This window comes from Falco punctatus (assembly GCF_963210335.1).
Source record: "Falco punctatus genome assembly, chromosome: Z".
NCBI classification, from domain to species: domain Eukaryota; kingdom Metazoa; phylum Chordata; class Aves; order Falconiformes; family Falconidae; genus Falco; species Falco punctatus.
Genome location: NC_137586.1, coordinates 45782524 through 45810355, shown reverse-complemented (window position 1 = coordinate 45810355; position 27832 = coordinate 45782524). Strand labels below are relative to the sequence as shown.

The following is a 27832-nucleotide window of genomic DNA, read 5'->3' as shown; positions in this document are numbered from 1 at the left end:
TCTTCCGCTTGAAATGGCAATAATCTGAACTTCCTGTTGTCCTGGTTTCAGCTGGGATAGGATTAGTTTTCTTCTTAGCAGTTAGTACAGTGCTGTGTTTTGGCTCTGATGTGAGAACAACATTGATAGGACACTGATGTCTTTACTTGTTGCTGGGTAACATTTACACTAAATCAAGGACTTTTCAGTTCCTTGGGCCCTGCCAGCCAAGAGGGCTGGAGGGGCATGGGACGCTGGGAGGGGACACAGCCAGGACAGGTGAACCAAACTAGCCAAAGGGACATTCCATACCATATGATGTCCTGCTGAGCATATAAACTGGAGGGGGGGGGGGGGGGGGGGGGGGGCGGGGGGGGGGCGGAGGGGGGAGAAGAAGGAAGGGGGGGGACATCTCGCATTATGGCATTTGTCTTCCTAAGTAAACTTCACATGTGATGGAGCCCGGCTTTCCTAAGGGTGGCTGAACACCTGCCCATGGGAAGTGGTGAATGAATTCCTTGTTCTGCTTTGCTTGTCTGCACAGCTTTTGTTTTACCTATTAAATTGTTCTTATCTCAACCCTTGAGTTTTACATTCCTTTCTGATCCTTCTCCCCATCCTTCTGGGTGAGGAGGAGTGAGTGAGCGGCTGCGTGGGGCTTGGTTGCCGGCCAGGGTTCAATCATGACAGTCCTTTTTGGTGCCCAACATGGGGCTCAAAGGGTTCAAGATAACAACAGATTTGACTGGAATGTGCTAGTTGAAATTTATAGCTGCTATTGCTGTTTAGCTCTGAATTGGCAGGCTCCTGTGCTTGCCACGGGGCATGCTTGCCTCGTTGTATATTAGACTCTGGTGCTCGTTAGTGGCTGCTTCTTGCTTTTGCTGCTTGCTGTGCTGCTGCACTGCTTATCACTCACTGTGCTGTGCCCGGGAACATTCTGGTAACAGCCATGGCGATGCGCCGGGGCTGGCAGGTGGCCAGGGCATGGCTGCTGTTTCTGTGCTGCTCTGCTGGACAGGCTGGAACTCCAGTGTGAGCTCGAGTCAAAGGGACTGTGACCTGTGGATGAGTCCACATGGGAGCAGGACACCCCAAAGCCCCTGTGGCCATTATAAGTCCAAACCTGAGCAGGTATACGTCAGTGTGTCTGTGGCCATGGATAAGTCCATGCCACAGCAGGTATACCTCTGAAGGGATCGTGGCCTAAGGGCAAGTCCACGCTGGAGAAGGTACACATCAAAGCCTCTCTGGCTGTGGACAAGTCCATGCTGCAGCAGGTACACCTTGAAGTGTCAGTGGCTGTGCATGAGGCCATGCTGGAGCACCTCAAAGCATGTGGTCATGGATAAACCCACAACAGAGCAGTAACACCCCTGGAGGGATTGCGGCCAGGGATAAGGCCATGCTGGAGCTGATTTACTTCTGAAGGGACTGTGGCTGTGGGTAAGGCCACCCTGGAGCAGGTCTATGGTCACGGACCATGGATAAGGCCATGCTGGAACAGATGCACCTCGAAGTGACTGTGGCTGTGGATGAGTCTGTGCTGCAGCAGGGATACCCCTGGAGAGACTGTGGGTCATAGCTGAGGCTCCACTTGCAGCAGGTACAACCCTAAGGGACTGCAGTCTGTGGGGAAGTCCAAAGTGGGCTTACCAGAAGTGGCCCACTGAGCACCTGCATTCCACGGCATGGCTCTAAGCCTTAGAAGGAGCAAGCGGAGGAGTTCATTGCAATGTTAAACCCCATGGGCTGTTCCCAAGGGACCAGGTGAAGACTGTAATGGAAATACCTTTGAATTGTTGTAACTCATTATTTGAGTCGCATGTTATAGGAATGACTGCAGCAGGAACCACCTGAACCATTGGAGGACAAGCCTTACAAGAAGCAGTGCAAGTGCAGCAGTGACCTGACCTGAGCTGGCCTTGGTGACCGATCACCCCGTACAACACACAACCTCTCCTCTCCTGAGTGACCACTAGAAGAAATCGTGTTCATGGACTAAATGAACTCAACAGACATTCTGTGGACATTTGTGGACATTTTATTAACATTTTTACAGGGGTGGTCCATAGACTAGGAGGATGATACCTGTGTATTATATCAAAGGACGGGAAAGGTGAGTGGTTAATGAGGTTGTATTGGAAAGTGTGGCATGATGTAAATGGTATGGAATAAGGGATGGATACTGTCCTGGTTTCAGCTGGGACAGAGTTGATTTTCTTCTCAGTAGCTGGTGCAGTGCTGTGCTTTGGATTTAGTGTGAGAACAATGTTGACATCACACTGATGTTTTTAGTTGTTGCTGGGTAACGTTTACACTAAGTCAGGGGCTTTTCAGTTTCTTCGGCCCTGCCAGCGAGAGGGCTGGTGGGGCACAGGAAACTGAGAGGGGACACAGCCAGGACAAGTGACCTGAACTAGCCAAAGGGATCTTCCACACCACTGAACATCATGCTGAATATATAAGCTGGGGGAAGAGGAAGGAAGGGGGGGGACATCTGGCATTATGGCATTTGTCTTCCTAAGTAAACTTCACATGTGATGGAGCCCGGCTTTCCTGGGGGTGGCTGAACACCTGCCCATGGGAAGTGGTGAATGAATTCCTTGTTCTGCTTTGCTTGTCTGCACAGCTTTTGTTTTACCTATTAAATTGTTCTTATCTCAACCCTTGAGTTTTACATTCCTTTCCGATTCTCCTCCCCATCCCTCTGGGTGAGGGAGAGTGAGTGAGCAGCTGCATGAGGCTTGGTTGCCAGCCAGGGTTCAACCATGACACCTACCCACAGCACAAATTAACCCAACCCTTGGTTAATTAAGTATTAGATAAATTTCTCTTTACAATTGTAAATTGCACTGCAAGACACTGCATCTTTAATGTTACATCATGATTAATAATGCCAATGTACTAATTGATTCTCCTTAGGACACTGTGAAAGACATCATTCTGATGACTGCGTTTTTAAGTTACCAACATTTCTGTATTTAAGAGCTATAAAGAAAAGAGTAGAAGGGGAAGTTTCCCTAATCACAGCTCATATTGAAGAATTATGTGAGTTTAGTAGCCTGCCATCTTAAGACAGTCAGTACTGCCCAGTGTATTGGCAGATACGGAGTCTTTCTTCCTACCCAAGTCAGTGGAACTTACATCTGTATTTTTGTTACGCATACATAAATGAAAGCCTTTAAGCTTCAGCTTTAAAAAGTGACTCGTAATTTTGAGTGTTTCCTCTTTCAGAGAACATGTCAGTGTTCAACTGCCTTCACCTCTGTTCTTTCTTCATAAAACTGGGGATGACAGTGATATATATTTCTATTCTAGCAACACTTAAGAATCTGCATAAAATATTAGAACCACACTTTTGAGGGGCTGTAAAGAATGCTTTGGTGAATATCCTCAGAAGTCGCTATTCCTCAATTGTATATAGCTGAAACCTAGTGTTAAGGATATGCTTTTCAGCTAGTTTAAGGAGGCCAAATAGCATAAAGGAGTGAGGTCTGCAGGCAGTCTTGATTGGCTTAGTAGGAATGTTTACCAGTTCTTGCAGACAGGCTGGACTCCTCAGGCATTTCATTTCAAATTAAGTGAGAATGAGCATTCTGGGCACAAGGTCAGCTATGCACAGACTGGGCTGGGACAGTGTCCTTCGAGTCTGTAACACCATGCTGCCCAACTCTTTTTCATCAACAGGCTCATACCTTTCTGTACTCCCAATCAGAGGTAGTTGTACCCTTTAGTAGTACAACCATGTCATCTGCAGGCTGTAATTTCCAGCTGCAATGGCAAGGGCTGTGGTCCAAGCTATACTGATGACAAAGCTGTGCTCCTGAGCCCTGCCCAACACTACCCAGAGTTTTGCTGTGGCCCCAACATAGCAAATTTACACGCTCAGCCTGCCCACTTCAGCCTCTTGACAAAAAGCAAGGCGTATCGGATGTGGTCAGTTGTCCCTGCTTTGCTACATTCTGCAGTAGTCAAGGTATGATTCTATGATTCCCATCAGTGCTGCTGTGGGGCCACAGAGCAGTGCTGCACAGCCCATGTTTGGTTCATCCACCGCTAGTTAAAGCAATCTGACAGCATAATATATAGGTAAATGTTAAGTGAACAAAAAAGGCTGATGACAGTAACAACGGGGAGTAAATACTGCCCAAATTCTTACAGAATCATAAAATCACTTCTGTCGGAAAAGACCTTTAAGATCAGCAAGTCCAACTGCACCTAGCAGAATGTAAGTTTCACAATTTTCAGAAATTCTTTACTACTTTGAGCTCATTGCCTTTTAAATCAAAGTCATTGTGAGGACATGCTTGACTGAAAGATTAGCCCTTGAAGTACACAGACATAGGCAAATACACAAAAAAATGCTTTGCTGATGTTCAAACACTGATTTGCTAGCTCAGCAAAGTAGTAGTATTATTATGCTCACAGTTAACCTGGCAAGGCCACAAGCCGGATCCACATGGTGAAATAAACTTTCATTTCTGAAACAACAGGACTATACTAGTGGCTGGATAGTGGATAGTTTCACCTGTGTGTGTATGTGCTGGAAACTTGTAAAAAGCTATCAGTCAGGGATTACTTTCCCTCAGGTTGTTACTAATAATGCAGAGCTGACCCGTCATTTCTGTTAACATGGCACAAATCACCTTACATGCCCTGAAGCTCTCTTTGGCAAGAGTTACAAAACAGAGTTGGGAGGTATCCCAGCTGGAGGTCCCACTATGCTTTATCATCCTGTGTAGATGTCTTATACAGAGCTCATTTGACTTTTCTGACATTGTGACACTAGAGAGAATTTCTTTCACTGACTAATGCAAGAGGAATGCTGGTAATGCACTCCCTTCTATGGAAAGTCTGGCACAGAACAGCTGGAAGTGATAGTGGCTCTCAGGCTGAACAGGATTCAATAAAAATGTGCCATTGCAAAAAACACAGCCACAATACCAGCACGTCTAAGGGGATGTACAGACCCAAGACATGAAGAAAATTTAACATATAGCTAAAATACTGTGTCTAGTTCTAGGCACTGAACCTGAGGAATGACAGAAACCATCTAGAAATTCCAGAGGAAACTACAAAATCTGTGTTCCAGAAACTGTAGAAAACATGACTGATGAGAAGAATTTTTTTTTTTTTAAAATTATTTAGTCTAGGAAACAGCAGATTGAGGGCAATTTAGCAATTGTCAGTGTACGGCTGAAAAGTCACTGCAGTAAGGGAATTAACCTGTTCTATCATGTGACAGGTTTCCTAGTCATATAAAAGCAATGGGCTTCACACAAAGTACAGCGGATACAAGTTTGAATAACATCAACACTATAATAGACACTGGGACAGTTTGCCTGGAGGCACTCTGGAACTAACACCGGAGAGCTTCATGAAGGCCAGTAATTTCTGAAGATCCTCCAGTCCTACTCCTGCCAACAATTCTTCTCTGCCCACTTAGCTAAGGGAAGTGCTCTCCTCCTTCAAAGCTGTCAGCTAACACAACAGTCCCGGAGACCACGGTACTCTTCAGCTGCCCAGCCACCTTCGTTTCACGCTTCTCTGTGCTCTCGGTTCTGGCACGGGTGCTGCTCAGCACCCTGCGCCTTCACCCGCCCAGGTCCGTGACCTTCTGCTTTTACCGCAGCATGGGAACGGGGCCTGGTTTCTTCTGATGCAGCAGTGTGACAACTCCTCCACAACAGAGCTCCGCGGCTCGCTCACAGACCTCTGAAAGGCCTCAGCACCCCGCCAGGCCACCCCGACCGGGAGGCTGCGTGACCAGGTCGCCGCTGCTGTTCGCACACCGCTGCCGGGAAGCCCGGTTTGATTTTGTTATGTCTTCCAGGCACAAAACTGCCTTCCGGCCGCCGCCGCCCAGCGGCTTTGGCAGCAGCTTTCTCGCTCTTCTTACCCCAGGCCCGAGACGCACCAACCCCCCCGCCGACCGGGCCGCAGGCGCCGCCGAGCCTGGCTGCCCTCCCGGGCCGGGCCCTCCCAGCCCGCCCGGGCGCGCCCGTCACCCACAGAGCCGCCGCGCTCTCCCCTGCGGCCCCGCCTTACTCCCTGCTCCTGCGCGGGGCAGGCCTGCCGGAGCGGCGGGCCATGGCCGGGCAGGCGGCGTCGCCGGTCACGCAGCAGGTCGGCCGCGCGTGGGGCCGCGGGCAGCGTCAGGAGGCGGTGGAGCTGCGGGAGGCCGCCCGCTGCCTGGTGGTGGACGCGGACGGGAGGAGCGTCCCCTTCAAGGCCCTGTACGGGGAGCAAAAAGCGATCGTGGTGTTCGTGCGGGTGAGGAGGGGCGGCTGCCCGGGAGGGTTGGCTCGCCGGCCTGCGGGCCGCGGGGGGAGCCCTGCGGGGCCCAGCGCGGCTGCGCAAGCGGCGGGGAGCGGGGAGCTGGCACAGGCTGCGCTGCGGCAGGAGGAAAATACGAAGCACATTAGTTGTAAAACGCCACTGCCACCCCGCCGCCCCTTTCTTTGGCAGGTAAAACGACACAGTATTCACCTGAAAGGAAATAATTCTTCAGCCATGTGTTTAGTGAAACAAGTACTGTGTCCCCTGATATCCCGGGCAGTGAGCCAGCTCTCGCATTTCTAAAACACCCAGTTATAGAAATACTGGCAAGGCCCGTAGGCCAGTGGCCTTGTTCAGGCTGGGATTAAACCAGGATCCTAATCCGACTTTGGTGACTGCAAAGAACTTAAATCTTTCCTGTGTCCTGTTCCTGATCAACTCCAACATGGTTTGTGCCCAAAGTCAGAATCTGATCCTTCTATTGCTATGTGATGTTGTCTGTTTCTGACACATACAACTGGTTATGTTGCAGAATTTTTTATGTTACACCTGTAAGGAGTATGTAGAAGACCTGGCAAAGGTCCCCAAGGCGTTTTTACAAGTAAGTACTCTGCCCTTAATACGTACGTAGGCTTGATGTAGTTGAGCAGGTTTCTTATGTCCTGCCATAGGCTTGCATGAGGCTTGAACCTTCTAGGAATTAAAAAAGGCTCAGAAGAAAGTTTGCATTGTTTGCTACAATAGCCATAATGCATCTGCCTGGAGACACAGGATTTATTGCATTACATGCTCCATTGCAGCAGCCTTATTTCTCCCTGCCCTGTTAGTTTGATGCAGGTTTTTCTGCTGTGTTCTGAATGGACAACATCTGACAGGCAGTTCTTTTGGTATTAGTAGTGCCCTGGGCAGCTGTCTTTTCCTGACCACTAACTACTGCCCTTTCCGTTGTGCTGGTACCACTGACAGATGGTTGTGCGTGGAACAAGATCAGAAAATTGATCTCGATTAAATAGTCTCTTTTTCTATGGCTATTTGTCAGCTGCATCAGTTGTGTGACCTGTTCTCTAGGCAGCTGCACAAACAGGAGTGGCATAGTGACAGAAAGGAGAAATGTAGTGGGCAGGGGTTGCTATGGATGGGTATTGGGTGTTAGGAGATACCAGAGAAAGACAGTGATCCCCTGCTAAATGTGGAAGGTCAATCTGGCTCTTCTAGGCTGCTGATTGAAATTCTGTCATACTTTATTCCCAACAGCAGCACAGCTGATGACAGACACAGCTCCTTGCTGACAGCAAGCCTTAGATGGAACTACTTAGGGACTTGGGGATGAAAAGGGGGAATTTCTTTGGCAGCTCCCCTTCTCAGGACAGATTTTTCAAAACTTCTCTATCAGCGTTACTCAGAATGACATTTCTTCATTTGGCTGTTCAAATGTATACAGGGAATCAAAACTGTCATGCTTTTCTTGGTGTGAGAATTCCATGTTTAGGAGGGCTTCTTTTAATATCAAGTAAAATGATTCTATATGGGAAAGGCAGGTGTTACACCCTAATATTAAAACAACTTTGCATTTTATTAACTATTCTACTGGCATCTAAATCAACTTAAGTGTTGGCCTCTGTTTTAGACTCAGGCCTAATGTTGCACCTGCAAGTAAGCAGTACAGGTAGATTCAAGTTACATTTATTAATGAGCATCTATATGTAAATCACAGATGTATGTGTTGCATGCTGCTGCTTTGGATGCAGGTGCAACTGAGTGGAAATTTTGAATTTCCAAAATAATAGCAGGTTGCAATCAATTGAAAAGATGGCTACTAATGCTACAGAAAACTTGAAGTTTACACATCTGTTATTTAAAAGTTGTCTTTAAAAATAATTTTTCATTTAATAAATTAATGTAGCAGCTAACTGTCATTGGTAGACAAAGCTGCAGGCTCCAAATGTGTAAATGATGTTGATTTCAAATAAATTTAACTGAGCACACTGTGATCATTAACTCAGGATACCAGTCTGCAATTCTATGCAGCCATGCAGAAACACAGAGTTCCTCCTTACAGTTTCAATACCGTGTTCTGTTCTAGGAAGCAAATGTGAGGCTTATAGTTATTGGACAGTCATCTTACCATCACATCAAGGTAAATAAAGTAGGCATTAAATATATTGTATGCTCTATTGTGTCTTAATGGTCTGCACTGAGGGATTTAGAGCTGAGTGAAAAGACGGTCATTTGCAACCACAGAGAAAGAGGACAGAATTCTTTTTCCTGAAGCAATTCTAATAGTAGTACATGAATAAAGCAAATAAACTTTCAGTTTAAAAACCACTGGGGCTTACTAAGGAAGCATCTTTTCTTGATTTCACTGGTAGCTAAAAGCTTTGTGGCTAAAGATTTTTGGCCTTTAGTTTACTTACATGACAGATCCACAGGTTTCCAAATTGGGGAGGGGGTATGTGTCACTGGTTTTCCACTGTCAGTACATTAATGACTAATTACTGTCTTAACCTTAAAAATACTACTTTTTTGTATGCATATATTTTGCAGCCCTTTTGCAGTTTAACTGGGTATACACATGAAATGTATGTAGATCCACAAAGGGAAATTTATAAAACACTTGGCATGAAAAGAGGTGAAGGTAGTAACATATCAGGTAAGAACAGTTTTCTCACCTTGTTTGGACTTACACATTGAAAACCAACAATGCTCTGATAAAATAGTATAATCACAATGAAATACCAAGGGACTTGCTCACCAGACGGTCTGTTGTGGGCTGTATTTTGTCAAAACAGTGGTAATCAGGAAACTCTGAACTATTCATGAGCAGTTGATCAGTTTTGTTGTTCTCCTTATATACGTCTGTATTTCTAGATAACAAGAGTTTTGCTGTTTCGTTTAGTGCGGAGCCCTCACGTAAAATCAAACACACTCCTGGGAAGCATTAGGAGTGTGTGGAGAGCAATGACTGGCCCAGCTTTTGATTTTCAAGGAGACCCTGCTCAGCAGGGAGGAGCTTTGGTTTTAGGCCCAGGTGAGCTTCTTTGTTTTGCATGAACATTAACAGTCTTCTTCTTCAGCTGTTCACTTTAGCGCTACTGTCTTGGCCGCTGTCCCTGTGGACCCCAAGGAGACAGTATTGTATTGTGTTGAACTGTGTGATTTTGCTGGCCAAAGGAACCAGTTAAAGTGTCATAGTGCAGTCCCACCTCCCACAGAGGTGGCAGAAAGCTGATCACAGTCCTGCAAGCTCATAGGAGTGCTGATGCAACAGCTGCTTCAGAGCATGGAGGGGGTTTTTGACATTGTGGTGTTTACCTACATTCTGCTTTCACATTTGATTTGAGGTATTTAATGTAATTTCAGTAGAGGAATAATGCATGAAAATGGGGCTGCAACATGACAAAGTCATCAAATCATTAGGAAACATCATACTACAGCAGATTTAGTTCAGTTAGATGCTTCAGTGTTCCTTCTATAACAATTAAAACAAAAATTGTTGTTGTTTAAAATACAGTATGTTGTGCAATCTATAGAGCTAGTACACGTTTGAATAACAACTAGTAGGAAATCAGAATGCTTCTTTGATTCAGTTATGTCTTTGAATAAATAAATATTTTATTCCACTATTCACATAATCTTATTCTCATTCCATTCCAGGCAATGAAGTTCATTTTTTTCATCTCGATAAAAACAGGCTGGATCATGTTCCCATTAATACAGTTTTGCAGCTGGCAGGCGTTAAACCAGTAAATTTCACAAACAAGCCCCAGATTATTGACATATGACACTGACACAAGATACAAATTTTTTAATTTGTGCTCCTCAAGAACAATTCCCACAAGCATTGGTACCATTGTGTCTTTACATGACATCTGAAACCTTTGTCTAAAAAATGAGAGCACAGAACAAATTAGCTGGCAGTGAAGATGGACACAAAGTGGTATTTCTGTTGCGTATAGGGTAACAAAAACTAAAACACAGCTGAGGCTTATTGCAAAAAATCCTGTATCTTATTATTTCCTCATCAAACAATTTTGCTAATGTATTTTAAAAATCTTTGTTCAAGATGCACCAAACTAAAAAATCTGGTTTTGCTCAGGAAGAACTTGGGATTCTTGCTTTCAGTGGATCACACAGGCTTTCAATCCAATACTTGCCAGCAATGTTTCAAAACTTCTAGCACTGTGTGATAGATGGTCTTGTATTAAAATAAACCTTGAAAAATCAGTTTTGAATACTGGGACTTCAGCTTATGCCTACTTTTGCATCTGTCGCAGACATTATGAAATGCATTTTATAGTTTTAAATAAATACTTTAAATACATCATCCGTTGTCTGCAGTTTTTCTGTGTCATACAAAAAGGTGGGTCTGTAAGATGAGGGAGAGATGTCTAAACATATTTCTGATCAGACTGTCAGTTTTGGAGTAGACTGTAGTCAATTACTTGTTTGCCTACGAAGACTTGCAGCAGAATATTCTCCCTTGTATGTATGTACTTTCAGAGCAAGAGGTCTCTGAAAAAATGTCCTTGGTTATTTCTGTCTGAGACAACTGAGCTAAAGACAACAGTTTGGTTTGCAGTTCTGTTAGATATTTTACCCATTTTTCTAGAAATGTTTATGTTCAGAATCTATTGCTTTCATTAAAGTAGATGTGCCCTCCTTCATCCATGAGTCACTACTTTTAAGCAATTTTAAAATAAGATTGTCTGAGACCTGCAGAGGAGCATATCCTTCTCTGCAGTATCTGATCTTTGGCCTTCACTGTAAAATGTTACAGTTAATACAGATGTCACCTGCAAATTCTCTCCCCTTCTAAGCTTTAACACTAATGCAATTGTAAAACAGTATTCTGTGAAGACTTTTGTCCCTGCATCCGTTGAGGTCACCAGGCAGGCCCAGAGCAAGCTGCAGAGAGCTCTACACTATTTAGAGCATGTGAAATTAAATGCAGTGTTCCATAACGAAAAATAAAAGGGTTGCTTAAGAAACATAATGATACTAAGCAGTGTAATTCCATTAGAGGTACTATGCCTTAGCACCTTATTAATTACATACCCATTTTGATAACAGTGTATTTAGAAGAAGGATATTATTAACATAAAAACACTGTTCAGTTCCCTGCTTTGACTCCACAGCACTCGGCACAGGACTAAAGGTAGTCACGTGCAGACTCTGAACCCGTGTAATTTCAGGGCTGGCCAAAGGCTTCCTCAGAACTTGGCATAAGGGACCGGCAATGGCAGCTGAGGGTTACAGCGGCGTAAAGTCCCTTTCCCATTAACCCCTACCCCTACATTCATAAAGAAGGAGCTTGCCCCCTCCCTCCAGGGCTCCCCAGCTCACCAATGATTTCTGCGTATGCTGGAAACTCTGGAACGCAGCTGCCTCCACAGCAGAAAGCAAGGTAGAAAACTGGTCTTATGTTTGTAAAACAAAGACAAGAAAAGCAGAAAACTTAATTTCAAAGAGAAAGAATGATAAATGTTTATTAGCAGTGCTTCCACTCAGCTTCATTCATCTGATCGCTACTGCCACGGACACCCACTCTAGTTCCTCATCTATTTTGCAATCATTTCATTTTCATGTTCTTGGTTCTTTTGAGTTTAAAGGAATTGTTTGGCTAGCTGTTTTTCTGCATGTGTGGCTTTCAGAAGAATTCAAATAATATACAGTGGGAATAGGTCTATTGCCAGTTCTACATTAAATGAAAATAACTATAGCTAGAAGAACTGCAAACTCTTAATGGGGATTGGAACTAATTAAGTTGTAGTTTGATGGCTCTGTAGGTCGAAGTCATCTATTCTCTACCATTTCAATACTGACAGGAGCCACAACACGGCCTCTGTGTTACCCCAGCAAAATCCCATGTTCATCAAGATTCTCAAAGTGAGGGCAAACAAAATGAGGGAAGACGACAGAGGAGAGTGCGGTGGAGCAGCAATCCGAACAGGGCACCAGCCCTGCGTTCTGCACCCGGCTACAGCCCCACCGAGCCCTCTGGCGCCCTGCGAGCACACCACCATTCCCACGTGCGTCATGGATTGGAATGATGGCCACACTCATCCATGGCAGAAACCGTTTCCCAAGGGTCAGCAGTTAGGTCTCTGGTGTTATTTAGAAAAACTGTTTTTTAAAAAGTTACACAGTGGAAGACAGAAACCAGTGGGAGATAAGCAGTGACCTCATGCTGAGCAGACGGGTGAACACTTATGAGAGGGCTTTTGTCACAGCCAGTTAAGAGATGAGGGGTTTCGGGAAGTTAATTACTAGCTTGATTTTTTCAGTGTCTGCTTATAATAACGGTGTGTTTTGCAGTATCACCGAGTCCGAGTGGCAGGCTCACGCCCAGTGATCATAACTTTCCAGACGAATCCATGTTAAGTTCCGAGCAAGGGCGGCTCAGTGCGCTGGACACGTTCCAGCTGGCCTCGCGCAGTGCCACCTCCCCGTGGGACCCTCTTCCGGTACGTGTCGCGAGAGGCACCTGGAAGACTGCGACGCCTCAAGACACTCAGTAACCGAAACCGCTCATGTCCGAAGGCTGCGGCTTCACGGCAACGCTGCCGGCGCGCCCGGCCGCCGGGGCGCCGCCCCCCTAGACGCCGCGTGCCGGCGCCGCCCCCCCCGCCTGAGGCCCGGCGCCCCCCGGGCAGCCCCCGGCGGCGGGCAGGGGCCAGGTGCCGCGGGCCCCGCGCGGCCCCCGTCCACCTGTTACAGCGGCCACTATGACATCACCGTCCCCACCGCTCCGCCGTGTGGTGACGCCACACGGCGCTGACCCAATCGGAGGCGGCGCGGGGGGGCGGGGGGTGCCGGAGCCGCCGTCGGCGCGGGGCGTTGGGGACCGTAGGTGCATGGGGCGGTGGGAGGGGGCGGTGTCCGGGGAGACGCGTCAGCCGCCGCCGCCGTCGTCGCGGGCTCCCTCCCCTCCGGCGGCCCGGGCCCCGCGGGGAGCGGCGCGGCGGGGATGAGGCGGGCCGCTTCGCACCCACCGTAGCGGCGCGGCCGCCTCCGCCATGAAGCGGAAGAGCTGGGCCGAGGCCCGGCGCCGCGCCGCTGCCCCGGCGCCGCCGGCTCTGAAGAGAACTCGGGGCGCGGCGTCGCGGACGGCGGGGGGCGAGGCGGAGCGGCGGCAGCCGCCCCCCGCTGGGTCGGAGACCTGCCTGAGGATCGCCGGTGAGGGGGGCGTGCCGGGGGGTGGGGGCGGCCGGGGGGGTTGAGGCGCAGCTCGGGGACGAGGTGGGGGCCGCTGGCGCGCGGGGTGTCCCGTCCCGTCCCGTCCCTTGGCGTCGCGTTCCGTCCCCGTCCGCGTCCCGCCCTCCTGGCGGTGGGTGCCGCGCCGGCCCCCGGGCGGGAGGTGCGGCCGCGGGGAGGGAAACTTTCCCTCAGCGCCGGGTCACCGCAGCCCCGCCGGGACCCGCGGCGCTTGGGCGGCGGCGGCCGCCGCTGCCATCTGGGCAGTGGGTCGGTTCTTGCGTCTCTCCGGCGTTCCGCGCAGCGAAGTGTGCTTTAAAAATGCATCTCGAGTCCGGCCGTGCTTCCAGAAGATTAAATACCGTGGGTTTTTATTAACCCTGGCTGTGCCGAGCACAGTCTCTTTCAGCTTGTAAAAGAGTAAAGGGAAAACACATTTGAACCAGTAAAACATGGGCGGGGGGGAGGTGGAGTAGCGTATTTATCTCGGTATTGGGTCCGAATATAACATTTCTCCGAACGTTGCGCTTGCTGACTGACGGGTAAAATAGCGGACAAGCTTTGCACCTCCTCTTGACACTCGAGTGCCCAGGGCTTCTGCGGGCTGGTTTGCTCCGTGTCCCCCGTCCTTCCCATGGCCCAGGCTTGGGGCTGTGCTTTGTTTTGGCCTTGGTGGAGAAGCAGATTGGATCACGGCCAGAATAATTCTGGATTTAGGTTTGAGTTCCCCAGCTAAAAGACACGCTTGAGTTCAGTTTGCCTAAAAGAAAAAAAAAAAAAATGTCCTGTGTTAGAGTTTGAGAGTGGTATTATTTACAACATCTCCTAAAAACAAGAAATAAACCTCACTTAACTAATTCTCTGTGGAGGATGTGGGAAATAGTCCATAGATGGAGCAAGCAAAAATGCAAAGGGCAGACGTGCACAAAAGGCACCGGTCTTACCTGTGCCAAGAAACAGGGTTCCTTAAATTATCTGGTGTGTCTCCTACATGATGTTATGTTTAGGAAACTGTAAGATTTTGTTTCGGAAATTTGGTATACAGATGTCGGAAGAATGTAAATTCCCAAAGCATACCAGATTCCTCTTTTTTAAAAAGCTCTAATACTGTCAGGGAATAAAATCCTAAATACTGCAGCCTAGAATACAGTATTTTAGGCCTAATCTACACAGAGAAACATAATAGTGTACTTACATGCAGAATTCTAATGCAACAGTAACTCCTTATGTGTATTTTGCTATAACTGCAACCATTTATATAGGAAGTGATGATGGTACTGTTTTACGGTTAGATGTAGAAACCCCTCATTTGGCAGGTGGTAACTTTTTGATATCAAAATAATTGCACTACCTAGAGCTGACCTGTCCAGCTCAGGTCTCCAGCAAACTGGTCCATCTAACTGTTCTCACATAGCAGTTGCTTGGATCTGATAATGCACATCTGACATCAACAGGGCCCTTAAATTACTGCATCTTCTCCTCCAAAGAAATGTTCACACCTTTAAGTAATATCGTAGAGCACCTAGGCTTTGACTTGTGTTTTTTCAGTGGCATTTCACCATGTGCAGCAGTACACAGTATAACAAACTTGATTAAAATGCAGTAATTATTATTGTTAATATTTCTTTTTTCTTGATCTTTTTAATGTGCACAGTGACCACTGTTTACGGACTTCTAATAACAGAACAGTTATAGTCAAATTTTTGTTACGCAGGTATGTCATACATATTTTTGAAAACAGAAACCTTGAAAGAATGAGCTCAGATGCTTATCTTTTTCTTCAGCTGTTTTAAAAGTTATTTCAAGTTTTGAACTGTCAGTTCTGCCTTCTTAAAGTTCTGAGAAATGAATTTATAGTTCTGGACTGGAGATGAATTAAAGCATAGGGCCTTATTCTTGCAAATGGACATACAGGTAAATATTTTAGTCTCTGTAAAGGCTGAGACATCTGCATTAGCTTATCTGCTTACAGAAACAGTGCCAAACTCATTAAGAACAGGCTACCTTCATTTTCATCTTTGCTAAAAGACAGAGGGAGAAAACAAACCCGAATAGCTGTGAAGATTTATGGATCTTTTCTTGCATGATGTTACTTTCATAAACAGCAGAATTTCTAATCCATTATTTGCGTGGTTTTTATGCTCAAAATACTTAGGGTAATTATGCATTTCTTTATTTTTTAATGGATTGTATGCATTAGCCGTATGTCAGAATAATTTTTAATCATTAAATATTTTTGTTTACTATTAAGACTGGTTCAGGAAGGCTGTTCTTGTAAAAATTTTGTTTGTTTTGGTCTGTTAAGCTGCATGGTAAACCTTACCATTTTCTCATTGTCAACTAATGCATGAGGCTTGCTGGTATGACTTCGATTTGCTGGAACTGAATGCAGTTTCTTCTGTTTATTAGAAGCATATTCACCTATCTTCTGATCTCTGAAAGAAGTGATTTATACGATTACAGAAAATGTAACAATTCTTTGTGAGGTGCTTGAAAGCTGTTTATTCCCTTTTCCTGGCTGCTTTTCTTTGTCATTGCTCTGATTCTGTAAATAACTTTTTAAAGAAGATGTGGAATTATTTTACATAAACCTCAGCCAGAAGGTGTGTGTTTCTGTCTCGCTTTTCAGTAGTTAATTCTGTATTATACTATACGTGGACTTAAAATTTAAGTGATGTAACACTGTGGGGCATTTCTTGACATTTGTTTCTCCTCCTGCTACATGTGTATCTAGTTTGTTTACAGTGAGGAACTAGCATCTTAAAGGATGAGCTAAGCTGTACTGTATATGTCTTTTTTCTTTTATTGAGAATTTTTTACTTATGCTGTCACTTGGTGGTTTTATGAAATAGCATTCGATTCAGGATGCTCATTAATTGGTGAGTTGGTTTTTGGTTTTTTTTTTGGTTTTGTGTTGGTTTTTTTCCCTAAACCATTGCACTGGGTTTTGTTTTTCCATTATTGCTGGTTTGTCATTATAAACTTTGCATATTATTTAGAAAACTGTATATTTTTGGAATGCTAAAGACTGAGTATCATTAAGCTTTCCAACATTTTGACTTACCAGCACTTTGAATTAGTTTTTGTTATACAACTATCTCAGTACAGAAGTTGTATTTATTCTTTTATCAATATAACCTCACTTACTTGTGAGTCTTTCTCAAAGTAAAGATTTTAAATACGAATTTAAGGCTTTAATATCTAATCCAGCACTGAAAGTGCGTGAATATATGTGAAGTAGACTTGTGTATGAGACAAGAGCAGCAAAGTGTAAGGACTCTTACTTGAGTAAAGTAACCCAGTGTTGTTGATCAGTTGTGATATGGCCCTGTTTTTTCATGGGTTTTGTGAAGTAAAATGTTCCTTTAACTTTTTAGTATGCTTTCATTTTCTGTTTCAGATGCCAGGCTGTTCTAATTGCCAACTCTTATCATCACTTACATTTGAAGCAGTGATGAGTGAATCAATCTTTTCAAGGATAGTATGACTAAAAAAAATATACATTGTGTATTTCATCTTGACCTTGTAACAGAATTTGTCTTTTATGCTTTTACATGTGTCTTCCTGGTATTTTGGGGTTTTTTAGATCAAACACAAGAAAATACTACATACCAACTCTGAATTTAGAAATACACTCTGCTTACAATAGTAAATAACTCTAGTTAACAATCTTGGTAATTCAAAACAGACTAACATTGGGTTTTGTTGTACTGTCAGTCTTTTCTGAATTTCTCATCCAAGGCATTTGTTTAACAAAAGAACTGTAGAATGTCTTTTTTTATGAAATAGCCTTTGCTGATCATATGCAGACTTGTCATGCAGAAAGTGCCTGTTTGGTATTTACTTGTCTCTTGAATTACTGAAATTTCTTTTTCCAAGGCCTGTGCAGCAGTAAAGGGAAGATTAATTTGTTATCTCTGTGTTCACATTAATATGATTTTGAAGTCGTGGCTCTCAGTTTTCTATATGACTATTTCCATAGAACACTGTAAATCTGAAGAACAAGCAAAATGCTTTTCCTTCTATATGCACACTGCAATCAGATGCATGATTATTACAGCTTGTGTAGACATGCTTGTTGCTAGCTTGAATCTCACTAGTTCATGTACCAGTAGTAGCAAAGCTGTGGTAACATAGTCTTCTCTTAGGGGTATGCAGGCTCATTTTGCTGTACATGGGATGCTTACTCAAATGAATTGCATGCATTGACATCCATATTTCTGTATTTTAACTGTTTTGTTATGTGAGGCTAACAAAATTAAGTGTAATTGAAGTATATCTGACATACTGCAATCATATCTCCTAATTGCAGTGCAGATGCAGCCTTTAAGGCAGTGAGCCCTACTGTCTCATTCTTCTGAGAGATTATTAGAAAGGTCTGCTCTGTTCTGATACTTTTAGGATGACCGTTCATCAGAAACTTGCAGGAATCTGGAACAGCTCAAGCACACTATATGTAAATGAAATACTAAAAAGCTAAAACTAGCAAAGGAAGCATAAAAATAACAAAACAGAAGCCTTGCTCCTAGCAGTCCAAACCTTTGTAGAGTCCTAGTGAAATCAACCCATCAGTACTCTGGTGTATTTTATGTGTAAGCCCTCATCCTGCAATCAGATCCTTAATGAAGGATTTCTCCTTTCTCAGCATCTGTTACTACTGTTAAAAAATCAACACTAATCCTTGGCTAAACAGAACTGGAAATGTGTTTGCAAAAAAGTCAGGTAAAAACAGACATGGTGAGTAACACAGCATTTATCTGATGCTGGACCAGTAGGCCAGTAAAAAGGTAAATACACTTGTGGGAAAGGACTCCTCTGTGTAGCTCTTTTCTAAAATCTCCCTATAGGAAACATTACAAAGGTGGAGCCCACTGTTTACGTAATAGGAAGCAATTGTTAGTGGTGCACAGGAATGGACAGCTTCTGAGGAGACAGGCATTTGACACACACTGCTCTTATTGTGAGGTAGTTCTGTAAGTTCATTGAACTCGAGTTTCTTTCAGGTGTGTTAAGAATAGCAAAAATTAACATGATCTGGAATACCAGTGCAAGAATTGAATGCCAACAGCAATTAAAAAGGCCACATACACACAGTTCACTCAAAATAGCAATTCTGATTTTTGTTGGACATTTTTGCAAAAGCTGCAGAAGGTTTTTAGTAGAAGTAGGAGCACTGAGGAAGTGAGTGGTTCTGTTACTCCAAATCCTGTTTAGGAGCAAAATGGTATATTATGTTAGGCCTTTGACCTGTGCAAACATATTTATTCTCATTTTTATCCCCTTTTTTATTCGAGGATTTTAGATTACTCTTTGTGTAGTGCTTGTGTATTTTCAAAAATGATTGAAAGTTACGGGAAGAATCTGGTGTGCAAGGAGGTAGCATGTCAGCTCGACTGCTAAGACAGTCGACTTCTGCCCAGACTTTGATGTGGATGTTGTTTGTGTACAAGGGAGAGCTCAGTCTAAGTCAATAATCAGACTGGATCTAAAGGACAGATGAAAAATTCTGGCTGTGTATTCCTGCTGTTAACCCCCAGTGGGCTGGTTTAGTGAGCTAACTCAGAAGATAACTTTTTCTTGTAAGGAACCTGGTGGCAGCTAGCCATTAAATCAGTTCAGAAGTGGTGTGAAATTATAGCTTGAGGTTGTAGTGTGGCATGTTTAATCTAGCAATGCCAGTGTAAAATGCCAGTTTAAACATAATCCCAAGATACCCTGTCCTCTCAGTCCTTCTTTCAGCTTCCTCCTTTGCCCTCAGTCCCCGTCCCCCGCCCCCCCCCCATTTTAGCTCTGATTCTAAGGGCAGAGGAAGGTAAAACAGCAAAGCAGCTTTTCTTTTCTTTTTATTTTTTTTTCTTTTTCTATTTCTGCTGTGCTAGGATACTCTTTACAGTTTCTTATTCACACAAATCCACCTTGACACAGCACAGAGAGCAACACAATGGTGGGGGCAGATGCAGGGAATTTGTGGTAAGCTGGGGCCCCATCCACCCCCAAAGTGTTGGCCTAAACACTTTCCCAGGACTGCCTTTCTGTGAAGCAGTCTTCCCTATAGTGTATTTTGTGTCAAGTTGGGGTATCAGTGCACTTGCTTCTCCACACATATTTCCCTTCGTGGGCCAGTTTAGTCACTTCTTTAAAATGCACAGCATTACTCTTAAATTTTATCCTTTGCCTTGTTTTCAGGAGATGCTTTGGCAAATGCTGGGAGGTACAGAAGTTCCTAAGCAGGTAATGCGCACTTCCCAGCTAGTACTACAGCTGCTGTGCCTGCAAGATGTGACTATTACAAATTAAAGAAGCAAGTTTAATGCCTTACTTCTGCTGAGAAAGTAAGGAAGTAGGTGTCCGACTTGCTCAAGAGTTACTGTACATCCCACTGATTGCACCTGACCTGTAAATGTTGAACCAAACCATTCACATCAGGCTGCTGTTCTATTGAAATGTGCATTTAGCAAAGGTACACTTTTTGGTGGTGGTGTCTGCCTCCACCACCTGAGATATTGCTGTACCTAAGTGAGCACTGAGCATGTGAATGTTGAAATACAGACATGGGGGACTCCTTTCGTGGCATACTTTACTATGTATTTTCAAGATACAAGTAATTTCTAAGTGCTAGTCAGAGAGGATTTTGTTTTGAAGCATAAAGTGATTTTCTTTTCCTGCATTCTGGAAAAGGAGATAACATTTTATCACAAACCATGCTTTGAAATAATACTTTTATATGCAGGTGATCTGTTTCGATATTTAAGTGATGTATCTGTTTCAGGCAACTAGTTTGCAAAAAATAAAATATTTCCTTTTAGGTTTGAATTTTAATCCATGTACTTTATAATTATATTGTTTCAGCAAGAGGAAGAAAAATACTGCTCTGGTGCTGCAAGGCCTCAATGTTTATTGACCAATTACTGCAAGCACAGCAATTTACAGCAGCAGCACAGTCAATGTTTAAAGTTCACCAGGGCTACAGCTCCCCGGCCATAAAAATAATTTATATCTGTGTTCATACCACTGGCATTTTATTCCTCTCAGCTTAACAAAGGAAGCCGGGGCAAGCACAGGGTGCCTCCTGCGTTCGTGCATGGAGGCTTTGAAGGGGCATCCCGGGTAGGGATTGCATACGGACAGGGATGTGTCCAGGCGGTGACTGCCTCCTTGCCCCCTTGCATCCCTCTATAGTCCGTTGCCTGCAGGCTTTACTTGCATGCCACTACCATCAAAATCATTGTTTTATGAGAAGGTGGGAGGTACTTGCGTTTTGACACAAGCATGCTTTGCAGTTTAGTTTAACTAGGTGCTATGAGATGCTGAGGGATTTGTGACTTAGTTGGAGATGTGTGTGTGTGTGTTGGTGTTCACAGTGCAGCAGTGGGGTCTGTTGCCAAAAGGTGTTGGGTCTCTGCTGTGTGTGTGCGTGCAAGTCAGGCTCCTGCTATATTGCAAAGTCGTCAAAACAGGGAGCTTTCCTGGGAGCACTTGGTTTGGGAAAAAAACACTAAATAGCTGCAGATCATGGGAACGCTGCTGAGCAAAAAGCCTCAGTCTTTGTGTGCCTTATTGCTTAACACCAGAGAAATAATCATATCTAGTTCAGTAATACTTCAAAGAAGATGTGGTTCATTTTAAACCACTTAAAGTTGTTCTGTTGAGAGGTAATACTTTAGACTTTCAGCAGAAAAGTATGATGTTTATGAAAGCTTTAAATTTTCTTGCATTTCAGATCGCCTTTATTTTGCAATTCTCTGCCAAACACCAAAGAGTGGAGCTGCAAATACCCATTATTTCTGCATAGATGATGAACTTGTGTATGAAAAGTAAGTACAGTATTTATTTTTTCCGGTTTTTTACAGAAATAAATTAGACAGAGCAACAGCAATGAGGAACCAGTCTAATTGACATTCTGTTTTTAAATGTAGCTGAGGGAAACATACCATTCCCATTACAGAACTAATTACATGATTTTGGTCCTCTCAGGCTTATCTGCCGTGATGATTTATATGTCTTAGAATGGTTTCTTGGCTTCCAATCAGGATTTCTTAAAACTCTTTTCAAAGAAAAAGCTTTTATTGTACCCATTCTTGTTAGAAGATACAGGAACATGATGCAACAATATGTATTCAGAAGTGTGCACTGGACTGCCGAGCTGAAGAGGATGACTTTGGTTGCTCAAGTATTAAGTGGAAAGGCTAAACCTTCTAGAATAAGAAGAAAAAACTAGCAAAATCAATTCAAGTCTTTATGAGCTGACAATGGATGTAATATTTCCCCTGTAGTGAACACTGTATGCCTTTGTATGTGATCTTGGAATGCTGCCAATTCTTTAAATATTTTTGACCAAGAGCATGGTTACTGTTTTTGAAAGTACTAATCAATCTTTTTTCTCAGTTTCACTTTTCTCTAGCCATATTAATTGCCTTCTTTTACAGTAAAGCTTTTGGGTTGCTCTTAAAATAAGAGTTTCTGAACTGGTTACAGAGTGATACAGTAGAGAGAATTCTTCAAACCTGGAGTATTCTAGTTTGGTTATGAGTGGTGGTGTGTGGAAAACAAAAAAAATAGTTTTAGCCCCCATTTAAAGATGACAAAACTGTTACCTCCAACAAAATAGTATGTATGTAAGAAGGCATTCTTGTTTTAGTATGATGCACATACATCATATATGTTATTATTTCTTGCTTTGTGCACCTGATTTTTTAAAAAAAGGCATTTACAGAGGTCATGTGCAATTTTTCCCCTTTCTCCTGCCAGCTTCTATGCAGACTTTGGACCACTCAATCTGGCAATGGTCTACAGATACTGCTGCAAGCTAAATAAGAAATTAAAGGTAACACTTGGGGGTTTTGTTCAATATTCTTGACTTTTTAAATAACAGAAACAAATGGGCCAAAAGGTTGTGGGGTTTTTTTGTTCAGGTGGTTCCTGAGTTCCTAATCCAGCTAAGTTTCGGATATAAATGCTAAATTTTATCAAGGTAAATTTAGGGAGGAGGACGATCAGGAGGGAAAACCACTTACTTTTAAGATCCAGAAAATGCACCACTGTGGCAGTAAGTAATGTTAAGCTCCTAAAATGTTGCTAAATGGGTACAGACTGCTTTAAATGAAAAGCCACCCTCTTGGAATTCAGTCATCTTGGCAATCTGCCAGTATTGAGTAAGTTTGATGGCTATGCAACGCATTTTTATTTGAGGTGGTTTTTGTTTGACTTGGGCTTTTCTTTTGGTCCTGACATCTCTTTGGTAAGAAGCAACATTTGATCTTAGGTAACATTTATGGCATTGTCCTGAAGGAGACTGCTGTGCTTTTACTGCACATTATCTCCTCTGAGGACTGCTTGGTAATTTTCAGGATAGGGCTTTTGATAGAACATTGTGTCTTCAAAACAGAGGGTTCCTATATTAATTAACATGAATGACATTGAGTTAGTTGACCTCTAACAGATGTTGGAGTATAAAACCTGTTAGGCAGATAAAAAAGCTTATTAGCATTGATGTGAATCACAGTTTGCCTCTTCAAAATTGCTTTTTTTTCTTGAAACTGCCCCTGAACTGTGAAAATTGGGAAGTATGCAGAACATTATATTTTAACAGAGGTTTGGGTTTTTCTTGTTTTTCCATTCCTTGATGTCTGTCACTGGTATGAGTTTGTATAATTCAGACTTGCTTTGTCCCTGTGGCGCCACAAATGGGCTTCATGGAGACAAGATTCTCGTAATTCTTGTTTACAGGATGCTTTGAAGCAACACAGGTCTCTATTATAATCCCTTTGAATATCTTGGGTTTGATATTGGAGAGGCATATTAGGATTACTGGGATCTGGATACTGCTGCTAGTGATCTGGGGTTTATTTGTCTTGAGTGCTTTGAATAGTATCTGAACAAGCAACATAGCATAAAATGTCACTATTTAAATAGCAATCTTAGCAGTTAATCAAATTTAATCAGTTTCAAGAGCATCAAAATTTGGTTCAGTAGCCAGTTAGCGGATAGTTTATCTAAAGTCAGGTTTTCTTTAAGAATAAAAAGTCTGAAGTCGGTTTTCAAAACTATTGTGACTTTAACATGCCTGTGATGCTTTTGAGAATGCTACTTTGTGTTTACCTCTCATAAACACCTATCTGTTAGGGATTGAAGTCAGAAATACTACACTAATTTAAGGAGAAAAAGAAAGATCACTGTAACTTGTATAAAAAATTATTTAGGCTGGATACTGGGAAAAATACTGGAACAATCTAGGCAGGGATGCAGTAGAGTATTCCAAAGCTTTTGAGCGACCAGTCTACAATATGTTTGGTCCTCTGAATACAGATGACTGAAAGTAGGTAAACAGACCCTTGCATTCCTCTGATTTTATAAAAGAAGGTATGAAAAGTCTAAAATGCAAAATCATAATCTCATTCATTTCTTGATACAGTCATATTCATTGATAAGGAAGAAAATAATTCATTATACTGGCTTTGATCAGAAGAAACAAGCAAATGCTGCATTCCTCATAGGCTCCTACGCAGTAAGTATTTTAAGTTTTTACATTACATCAGCTTGCTAAATGTGTTAAATTTTTTTTAACGTAGTTTCTAAAACAGCAAGATAAAACCAATTCTTGTCTCATGAATACATATCTTCCTACTAATGTATTATATAGTAAGGTACCACATACTAAGACAATTTTTAATGTCTAGTGGGTGTATGAGTGAGAGTTCTACAGTTTTGGTTTTTTCCTCTCTACTACAATCTATGCTCCTAAGAAATAAGAGCACTACTGAAAAAAAAATCTTTATGAATATTTTCATTTAGAAAAAAATACTGTTTCTTGATGGTTTTTCTTTCCCTCACCCACACATGCTTTCTTTTTACTTTTTTAAAACAGAGAAATATTACCATGCACAAAGTACAGTATAGCATTTCCCATTGCATGCCTGTTTAAGTAGACCTTTTCTTCCCCAGCTGCAGCTTTTTTAATGTAAGGTGATCTCTTCAGTTAATCTAGGAGAAGGACTAATCATGTGGTAGGTTTAGGACTAGTATAAAGCCTGGGAATACAGAAGGTGGCTGGAAATGCACTGAGCCATGGCCCTGATTGCAGAAGGGAAAACAACTGGCTTTACATCACAACTGCATGTCTTTGGTACACAGAAGTGTAGTCAAGGAATAAACCGGAATGCTTCAGCATGAGAGATGTGATGTACCATATTCATGTTCTGCTTTGACTTGTAACACACCTTGATTGTAACCATCTCTCTCGTTCACTGAGTAATAAAATGAAGTGAGAATCTGTGCGGGTTTTGATGTTGGAGATTTGAGGGGTCAGAGTTTATGTAGTCTTAGGTCATTCCCCTTTATTAGCTGCAAGGCTATACAGTACTAGCTGTGATGCTGGTATTCTCCTTGTTGCCCCTCTGCATCATGCAAGAGGTCCATTTCCTGCTCACCAGAGTTTTTCTGTTTATTTTCTACAGTACTTATTACAAATCAAGAACTAGATTTGAAAATGTGTCACTCTTGGTTTTTGAAACAGAGGCACTTAGAATGTTGCTGTAGATATTTGCATTCTTAAACAACACAAAAACCAGCAACATGACTTACTAAACTTCGTTGCAGTTAAGGCATTATGTTGACAAAGGAGCTGCAGCTTTTAGGAAAACTCCTTCCTAGTGACTTGGTCTTAATGGAGGCCCGGAGAGTGAGAGGGGACTGACTTCAGTTATCAGCCATTATTTGGGAAGAAGTGTCTTTTGTTTTTCAGTAAACTTCTGTTCTGAATATGTGTAGTAGTATTGTGTAGCACAGCAGCTGACATTTTAAGCAGAATCCATGGTATGGAAAATTAACTAATGGCAAAACAATCTAATGCAAAAGTACTCTTGTTGATGATGTAAAAGTATACAAAAAACCTAACACAAATGTTAGTTCTGATCATCCAGTAGCTCTGCCATGTTGCAGTAACAACATGCAGTTAAAGCAGAATGCTTTGATAGACTTGAATAAAGCTCTAATATTAATATGTATGGATTATGACAGTCCAAAGCATGGTAATTAAAAATGGAGGCTGTTGGACAGAGGAGTAGGCAGTTTTTACTTCAGAGGACTGCAATGAAGAAGTGGGCATTACACAGTACAGAGAGGATGCTAACACAGATCCAGCTGAGTATGGCACGAGATCATGACTGACTAGCCAATGCATGTGGGAGGGGTTTCAGACAGCTGGCATATGGCAGAAAGAGGCTAGTCAAAACCACCAGTCATTTTCAGAGTAGAAAGACTTGTGCTTAGGTTATTGCATTGTACAGGTTGAGTATTTCGGCAGTTTCCTGTGGCAAAGTGGAGCACTCTGTGAGCATCAGTCCCCTCTTTGAAGCGGAACATGTCTGGCTTGCATAGTTGGAAGTCCTAGGTGGTGAAGTAGTTGTAGCTAGGTGCTGATTTTTTTTTTTAGTGCAACAGACTTTGGCATTGGTACTGCTTTTTCTATAAAGTCGTGTAGAGTTTCTTCCCAGAGTTGTGTGGGAGGGATTCCAGCAGAGGAAGATCACACAGGAAAAGACTATGCCCCTGAGGCTTACTTTTTTCTCCCTGGCACCCTTTCATGATCTTTCATGAAGAGGCAGGCTTAATTACAGCAGTCACTGCTGAAGTGTTCAAACATACATGTCCCCTTTTTCTGCTTTCTGTAGGGAGAAATGGATTGTTCTCTATGGGGCAAGCAGTAGCGTATAGGATCTGTTCAGAATGCATGATAAATATATGCCTATAAGCATATTTCCTGATTGAAAGGAAGTATAGGCCATCTTTATTTAAAACATATGTAGGCTTAAGCATCCACCTACTTGTCCAGTTCAGAGTGATTTGCTTTTTGGTGAATAAGAATCCATCCAGCTATTAGTTAAAACTGTAAGAAGCATTTTTGTAATTTTAGTTAATCAGACCAAATGTCCTGTTGGTAATGCTCTTCATTGCTTCAACTGAGTATCATTGTTTAATGTCTAAAATCCCTTAAGGGTAAGTGGTAGGTTGCCACTGTATTTTGTTTTCTGTGGGTTTAATGTGTTTGTTACTTGATTTTGGTTTTTTAGCTTCATAGTGGGTTGAGGAACTGCATGGCAGTGCATTAGGTTGGAGGAGTTCAGATGGGAAGGGCAAGGAAGTAGAAAGGGAAAGTAGTCTTTGCAGAGTTAGTCATGAAAATAGTGCTTGTTTGCATGTGTTGTAAGGCCTTTGATAACTTAAGCATAGTTTTGGGTGCAAGGTGTTCTGTAGATTCAGGTGCTTTAAGTTACTTGTTAGGAATAACAGACTGCCAGGGTTTGAGGAATAGCACAGGCATAGTAGTGTGTGTGCTTTCTGGCTTTGTTCTCTCTTTTTTTAAAACGTAAATCACAAATTAACTATGAAACTATAATGAAGTGTATATAACTAGTTCTCCTCTGGAACTTGCATGTCCTCATAAACATTGAATAGTTTTATGCTAGCAGCTTCAGAGCCTGTCATTTTAAGGGCTTGTTGACCTTAAATTTGTATTCTTAAACAGAACATTATTTAAGTTCTGCTTAAAGGAGTTGGGATGTGTTAGCATGTTTATCATTCAACATATTTTGTTTAAATTTATATGTGTGTTTATATGTCATGTGGGGTTATGCTCATTTTGACTACTAAAGCAGTTATGAAAGACTTCATGAACTGTGGTGAAGTATAAGGGCAGGTGTTATTGTTCTGATTTACAAGCAAAGTCTGTTCCCAGTCTTTTCTTCACAGTTGGTGTGTTTTAATATTCCCACCTACTCCTCCCCTTCATGTAACTTGTCTTTCTTTACTCTTCAGTGGAGGTAGCTTCTGAACTCTCCAGGCTACACACTTCTTTCTCCCTCCTCCTGCATCTGCTGCTTCCTTCCAGGTGTACTTTGATGTGACAGCACAGCCTAACTCAAGCTACAGGGCTCATCAGTATAAAGTGGCATTAAGAGTGAAGAGCAAAGTTTTCAAATACATTGTTATATATGTAGTTTTAGAATAAAGTGTTATTTTTTAGACTAAATCTTAACAATTTAGATCTTAATCCCTTTAGTGTTCATCTTCCATCTATTTTAATTATGTATTTTGTTTCATTTTTGCAGATGATACACTGCATAATGGGAATAATATTCTTTTGTGTAGATTATATATAAATTTGGCACGTTCAGCCACTCAAAGGGTAGCCAGAATTCAGTGTGTTGGGGTTAAATGTTTACACTTTGTTTGGGCAGAGGGGATGAGGGGAAGGAAGGGGGTGGGGTGGGGAAACCACCTTTGTTCTTCAGCTTCCAAAGAAAAGCAATTTTTCTTTAAAAGGTATCTGCACTGTTCAGGCCTTACCACTCTACCAAAGCAGCAGTGATCTTCTGAGTTG

General features: G+C 42.8%; 2 protein-coding genes across 17 annotated transcripts in view; both read left to right on the top strand.

The window, feature by feature from the left end:
• Positions 1 to 414: 414 nt before the first annotated feature.
• On the top strand, positions 415 to 10582 carry PRXL2C (peroxiredoxin like 2C). 6 transcript variants are annotated; one of them, XM_080373256.1, is made up of 6 exons: positions 1175 to 6218; positions 6794 to 6862; positions 8345 to 8398; positions 8806 to 8911; positions 9158 to 9289; positions 9916 to 10582. In XM_080373256.1, the coding sequence occupies exons 1-6, from the start codon at positions 5805 to 5807 to the stop codon at positions 10041 to 10043; spliced, it is 903 nt and encodes a 300-aa protein (XP_080229382.1). In that variant the 5' UTR covers positions 1175 to 5804; the 3' UTR covers positions 10044 to 10582. The 6 variants fall into 6 exon arrangements, 5 of the variants coding, with proteins under 5 accessions (XP_080229384.1, XP_080229383.1, XP_080229382.1 ...); XM_080373259.1 differs by having other exon boundaries at positions 6029 to 6255; XR_013925104.1 differs by lacking the exon at positions 8806 to 8911 and having other exon boundaries at positions 415 to 6218; positions 9916 to 10053.
• A 95-nt stretch (positions 10583 to 10677) lies between these two features.
• CDC14B (cell division cycle 14B) overlaps positions 10678 to 27832 on the top strand; it is a 63507-nt gene continuing 46352 nt past the window's right edge. For all 11 annotated transcript variants that reach the window (XM_080373225.1, XM_080373224.1, XM_080373227.1 and 8 more), the window contains exons 1-4: positions 10678 to 13437; positions 21176 to 21269; positions 22204 to 22279; positions 23867 to 23959. In XM_080373225.1, coding sequence (XP_080229351.1) covers positions 13278 to 13437; positions 21176 to 21269; positions 22204 to 22279; positions 23867 to 23959 — 423 coding nt within the window. In that variant the 5' untranslated portion in view covers positions 10678 to 13277. The remainder of the gene's footprint in view (positions 13438 to 21175; positions 21270 to 22203; positions 22280 to 23866; positions 23960 to 27832) is intronic.

Excerpts from the sequence above, each read along its gene's own strand:
- PRXL2C (XM_080373256.1), top strand. The coding sequence starts at position 5,805 with ATGTCTTCCAGGCACAAAACTGCCTTCCGGCCGCCGCCGCCCAGCGGC. Across the intron at positions 8,399-8,805 it reads CATCTTACCATCACATCAAG|CCCTTTTGCAGTTTAACTGG; the intron begins GTAAATAAAGTA and ends TATATTTTGCAG. Across the intron at positions 8,912-9,157 it reads TGAAGGTAGTAACATATCAG|TGCGGAGCCCTCACGTAAAA; the intron begins GTAAGAACAGTT and ends TGTTTCGTTTAG.